Source organism: Cololabis saira, chromosome 21, assembly GCF_033807715.1.
Source record: "Cololabis saira isolate AMF1-May2022 chromosome 21, fColSai1.1, whole genome shotgun sequence".
Taxonomy (NCBI): domain Eukaryota; kingdom Metazoa; phylum Chordata; class Actinopteri; order Beloniformes; family Belonidae; genus Cololabis; species Cololabis saira.
The window spans coordinates 35,650,459-35,656,586 of record NC_084607.1 but is presented as its reverse complement, the minus strand read 5'-3'; the positions used below and the strand labels follow the sequence as shown (position 1 = coordinate 35,656,586).

The 6,128-nt window shown below is 38.9% G+C and overlaps 2 protein-coding genes across 3 annotated transcripts in view; one reads left to right on the top strand and one right to left on the bottom strand.

The window, feature by feature from the left end:
• The window catches only part of glyr1 (glyoxylate reductase 1 homolog (Arabidopsis)), a 121,839-nt gene that overhangs the window by 90,629 nt on the left and 25,082 nt on the right, over positions 1-6,128 (top strand). The window lies entirely within an intron of this gene.
• rgs9a (regulator of G protein signaling 9a) overlaps positions 2,574-6,128 on the bottom strand; it is a 31,359-nt gene continuing 27,804 nt past the window's right edge. The window contains exons 15-17 of the mRNA XM_061712886.1: positions 5,226-5,364; positions 4,877-4,959; positions 2,574-3,204 (exon numbers count right to left, since the gene is read on the bottom strand). Coding sequence (XP_061568870.1) covers positions 3,048-3,204; positions 4,877-4,959; positions 5,226-5,364 — 379 coding nt within the window. The 3' untranslated portion in view covers positions 2,574-3,047. The remainder of the gene's footprint in view (positions 3,205-4,876; positions 4,960-5,225; positions 5,365-6,128) is intronic.

The following is a 6,128-nucleotide window of genomic DNA, read 5'->3' as shown; positions in this document are numbered from 1 at the left end:
GGGAGCAACCGGGGGATTCAGTGTCTTGCCCAAGGACACTTTGGTGGACACAGGAGGAACTAGGGATCAAACCACTGACCTTCAGGTTCATGGAGGAACACTCTACCAACTGAGCCACCTTCCCATTTCTTGAACTGTACTGAGCACTTTTCTACTTTTATACTATTTATATGGTAATGTTATCAAGTCTGAATGCCAGGGTAACCGCAGACCATTGGTCCAGTAACCACCTAACTAAAAGCTATTAACTTATGCTAATCTTAGCCCATATGGCCTTCAGGCAATTTCCGGTCTCTCAAGTGGACTGATCATAAGGGAAGTCCTTGAAGGGGAAGTCCTTATAAGGAAAAGGTCGACTTGGTTTCAGGAGGGACGTTCTCACGGAAGACTGGGTTTACTTTTTAACAAATGGGAGAACACTTGTCCCACCTCCGGTAAAAATAATAGTTAATACATAACAGTGGAAAATTGGAGGAAATAGCTAATTGATAGGAGGGGCCCGGGGAGGAGTAACCACAGGCCCCGAACTGGATAAAAGGTGGAAAACTTTCAGTGAAACTTCAGACTCCGGAGCTACTTCTCCCTCATGGTACTGATGAAGCATTCCAACAGCACGTGACCCCTGCAGGGACACAACGATGCCTTGCAGATTGCTCCAGCCTCATATCCCCCTCAAGACATTGACATGCAAGTTCCAGCTCCTGAGGACCCCTGCCGGGACGAGGACTTGCAGGCAGCGCCAGTCTCATTCAATGCTCTAGACATTGTCACGCAAGTTCCTGCGTCTTGCATCCCTGCTGAGACAGGCACTGGGGGAGTGGATCCGACTTCCAGCCCCTGCAGAGACGAAGACCATATATGGACTTCCTGACGAAAGATCAGACCTCTGACTGTCTCTCACTGACTTGTTTATTCCTGCCGTTTGTTCGTTAAACTTCTTGTATAAAAAGCTTACAAAATCACTCGAGGTCAGCACACCGACCAAGACACTGCGTCTGTGTAGGTCTGCTGACCGCCGGCTGAATAAAATCTCTCACCCCACAGCGGACTCCTGAACTGGACTTTGTATTATTCTTCAACAGTACATTGTAACCCTACAATAAAACCATCAGTGGACTGGGAACCAGCTGAATCTGTCTCATCATTGATTCTTTGTGACTTCTCTTCAACTTATTGATATAGGTATTAGACTGATTTAAAGAAGTGTAGTTTATTGAGTAATTGGGCATACAGTACGAGTCCCAACAACAGCTGGTCTGATCAGGGCCACATGTGGCCCAGCGGCTCAGGGAAACATTCCTAACATGTTCATGATATCAAGAGGACCAAGAAACACAAACAAACTCAATAATCAGACGATCAGGGATGTTTTTCTAGTTTATTCTTTAAGTATCCACATTATGTTTTACACACAAATATCAGTCTTTTTTCAGATCAGTGGACGAACTATCAGAGTAAATTACTGATATCTACAGCTCCAGAAAGAGCAACTTGTTAACTAGTGGCTGTACTTTGTAGTGTGTTCCCTGCAGAATCCTCTACGTCGCTTTTAATGTTGAACATGAGAAAATACATCAAATCAGATGATGAACGAGCTCAAGTATAATAATGATGTCAGTTTGCTTTCTTTGATGGATAATCTTATTACAAAATTATAACAACATTTAGTACATTACTTCTTTATGTTTTAGGTAAATGTATAACTCTTTTCATATTTACAAGTTAACTGCCGTTCTTATATATAGTAGATAGGAATAAATGTGAGTGTTAAACCAGGAGCAGCTGTACATGAGCCTACACCCCTCCCTGCACTTCCTGTCTTCATCAGCTTTCTCTTCTTTAGTTTCTACTATTTTACTGTTTTTATTAGATACTTCTGGCCCAAATTCATTTTATTTAACCCTTTAAAGCCTAAATCATATATTGAAATGGAAAAACAGCCTGAATTCAGTCTGTGACAGTTCCTACATTTTCACTTAAAATAAGTAAAAAATCTGCCAGTGCCTGTAATAAGAAGATAAATCTTGTTCCACTGGCAGATTTTTCTACTTATTTCAAGTGAAAATTTACTTGAAACAGGTGAAAATTGTCAAATAAGTTATTTTTCTGGTAATGAGTCTTGTTTTAAGTGTAATGACATTTTTTGACTAAAAATGAGACATTTTAACTAGAAATAAGACAAATATTCCTGGTATTGATGGTATGATATTCCAGTGTTTGCAGTGTTGGTATTATTATGAATACATTGGGTCATATTACTGAGGGTTTTTTTTTTTATTTTGTCTTTCTACTTTTTTGTTAATAATATTATTTTTTATCATGAGGGGGGTAGAGATCTCAGAGGCCTTCTGGCATTAAAGAGTTAACCCTTGTGCTGTCTTCAGGTCAAGGAAGGAGGAAGAGAAGAAGGGAGGAAAGGAGAAAAGAAGGAAGGAAGGAAAGAAGGAAGGAAAGAAGGAAGGAAGGAAGGAAGGAAGGAAGGAAGGAAGGAAGGAAGGAAGGAAGGAAGGAAGGAAGGAAGGAAGGAAGGAAGGAAGGAAGGAAGGAAGGAAGGAAGGAAGGAAGGAAGGAAGGAAGGAAGGGAGGAAAGCAGGAAGGAAGGAAGAAAGAAAGAAAAGAAGGAAGGAAGGGAGAAAAGAAGGATGGAAGGGAGGAAAGAAGAAAGGAAGGAAGGAAGAAAGAAAAGAAGGAAGGAAGGAAGGAAGGAAGGAAGGAAGGAAGGAAGGAAGGAAGGAAGGAAGGAAGGAAGGAAGGAAGGAAGGAAGGAAGGAAGGAAGGAAGGAAGGAAGGAGAGAGAGGAGGAAAGAAGGAACAGGAGAATTAGTTCATTTTGACCCAAAGACAGTACAAGGTTAACAGCTCTGTGTTGTTTTTCATCCGTTCAGCTGCTGGTCTGAGTTTCAGGTGCAGGAAGTTTTTCTTTCCTCGACTGAATACCAGATCTGAGCATGAGTCAGCAGAACCGGAGCCAGGTCTTCATGAGTCAGCAGAACCGGAGCCAGGTCTTCCCCAGATCTGGGTCCGGTTCACCTGCTCCCGCCACAGATCTACTTCTTCCGGTCTATCTTGCTCATCATGGCCTTCACGTCGACGGGGGCGGAGGCGGCGGCCGCCCGGGCCTTCTCCTCCTCGTCCTGCTGCCACAGGATGAGGGGATGGATGCCCGGGCTCCGGCTCCCGGCGTTCTGCTCCAGCTGGGCCGGGCTAGAGAGGAAAAACAGAGAGAAAGAAAAGTCCGGAGTCAGCACGGCCTCTCGTGTGAGGACGACTGGGCCTGCTCTTGGAGGAACAGGAAAAGGAACAGGAAAACCGTGGAAACTTCTCTGCAAAAACTCAAAATCTTACTGTACCAGGAATATTTGTCTTATTTCTAGTTAAAATGTCTCATTTTGAGTCAAAAAATCTCATTACACTTAAAACAAGACACATTACCAGAAAAATAACTTGTTATTTGACAATTTTCACCTGTTTCAAGTAAATTTTCACTTGAAATAAGTAGAAAAATCTGCCAGTGGAACAAGATTTATCTTCTTATTACAAGCAAAAAAATATTGTTCCACTGGCAGATTTTTCTACTTATTTTAAGTGAAAATCTACTTGAAACAGGTGAAAATTGTTGTTTTTTTCCAGTGATGACTCTTGTTTTAAGTTTAATGAGATTTTTTTTGAATGAAAATGAGACATTTTAACTAGAAATGAGACAAATGTTCTTGTTAAGATTTTGAGTTTTTGCAGTGTGGAGTAACAGGAAAAGCAGCACATGTGAAATAAAACCGTGGAAACCTTTCATCTCAGCTGTTCTGTTCCTGCTCAGGAGTTTTTTCTGCTAGGAGACAAGCACCAACCAATTATTTATAGACACAAATGAGCTCAAATTCAATGAACTGGTGGACTTCAAAACTGCACAGATTATGTTCAAAATCAACAAGAACATGCTGCCAGACTGAATGCAAAACATGTTTCATTTAAGACAAAGCCATTCCAACCTCAGAGGGGAGAGAGAGACAGGAAATCAACAATCAGAACCAACACCAGACTGAGATGCTACAGTGGCAGCAGTGATGGATGGAATAAGTTGGAGAGGGATTTGAAATCATGTAGAACCTTAACCTTATTTAAAAAAACATTGAAAAGAAGGATGATTTCTCTATATTAAATTAATGAGTGGTGATGCTTACTATGTTGATTTGGGTATTCATTTAATTGGTGATTTGATTTGATTATTCAAGGATGAAGGAAACATGTAGACTGCACCTTTTTTTTTCTTTCTTATTTCTTGAGGAATCTTTGTTATTCCCATGGAGGCAATTTGTTTTACTGGCAGTCTTATCTCTTACTTCTTGCTTTTATTTTATTACTTTAAATAATCTTTTTGAGAGTAGGCAATGAAGAAGCTTTGCTTCAGCCTACACCTTTTTTGGTCTAGATGTTATTTGTATATTGGAAACTTTTTTGTAATGTTTTCTTTGAACAGTGAATTTGTTTCCTTGTTGTCATTTTTATTTTATTTTTAATTTTGTAAAAGCTATTTTGATGTTTGTCTTATTTTTATTCTTGTTTTGTGATGTCATGACTGAAATAAACTAAACTAAACTAGGAGACAAAGATTGTGTGTGAACGTTTGGTTTCAGCAGTCCTTCAGCTGCAAGGATTTAGTCTAAAAGCACCTCACTCCAAACGTATATTTAATACTGATCTGAATTAGGAGTTCTCTGTACTTTATTTGGGAAGGACTGATTTCCTGATAGGACGGTCAGATGGATATCTATTTGGGATTTTGATAACTGCTGCTAAAAAAAGCGCTCACGAGACATTGGTTGCGTCATATATCACAGTTAGGAAAGTCCAAACTTTCCGCTGTTGGACGTAAACTCACCTGAAGTTGTGGGTCTCCGGGTTCAGCGCCTTCTTCTGGATGTCTTTGTATGTTGGTGATTTGAGGTAACGGAAGAAGGTGTCCTGTATCGAGAGCACAGGATACACAAGATGAAATACAAATGTGAATAAACATGTAGATATGTATCTATATCTCTATTAATATATATATATATATATATATATATATATATATATATATATATATATATATATATATATATATATATATATATATATATATTCTGTTTTTTACTTTTTTGTACTCTTTTTTTTTTTTGCATGTTCAAAATAAAATCTTCAAATTAATCAAATGAAATCAAATGAAATGTTCAGCATTTCCGTTCCACCTTCTTCATGAGCAAGAAGACGTGTGTCTGAGCTGCCTCCAGGACGTAGCGGTGAGGATGATCCAGGCCCTTCACCGTCAGGCCCATGGTCCTGCCGTCAATGTTGATCCAGCGGGGGGCGCCGGGGGCCAGGAAGGTCCTGCACACAAACACACCAGGGTGATGTTCATGGCTCACATTCAGGACAGGTGAGCAGCGCCCGCCCAAGGCAGAAGAGAACTGAGCGGCTGCTTAGCGCCCCGTGACCACTAGGGGGCCCCCAAGAGTTACAAAAATATATATATTTTTGTATGTGTGAGTGATGATTCATACGACGGAGTATTAGAGCCAAACTAAGGGGAGAAAAAAAAGGAAATTATGAAAATAAAGTCATAATAATATGAGAATAAAGTCGTAAAATTACGAGAATAAAGTCGTAATATTTTGAGAATAAAGTCGTAATATTAAATATATTATAAATATATAAATATAACTTCACAAGATGCTCAATATTTAACATTTTAACACATTCTTCCTGTTAGAGTTCTCATAAATTAACACTTTATTCTTGTAATGTTATGACTTTATTCTCATAATATTACGACTTTATTCTCATAAATTACGACTTTATTCTTGTAATGTTACGACTTTATTCTCGGAATATTACGACTTTATTCTCATAAATTACGGCTTTATTCTTGTAATGTTACGATTTTATTCTCGCAAAATTATGACTTTATTCTCGTAATTTCCAATTTTTTTTGTCTTAGTTTGGCCCTAATACTCCATCGTAGATTCATACATTATCAAAGGTATGTTATTGTACAAAAACAGAATAATTCATATTATTACATAAACAATATTATGTGAACAGACTAGAGTAGACGACTGCTGGCATATTGACTAGTTTTTGTAGTACTTTGT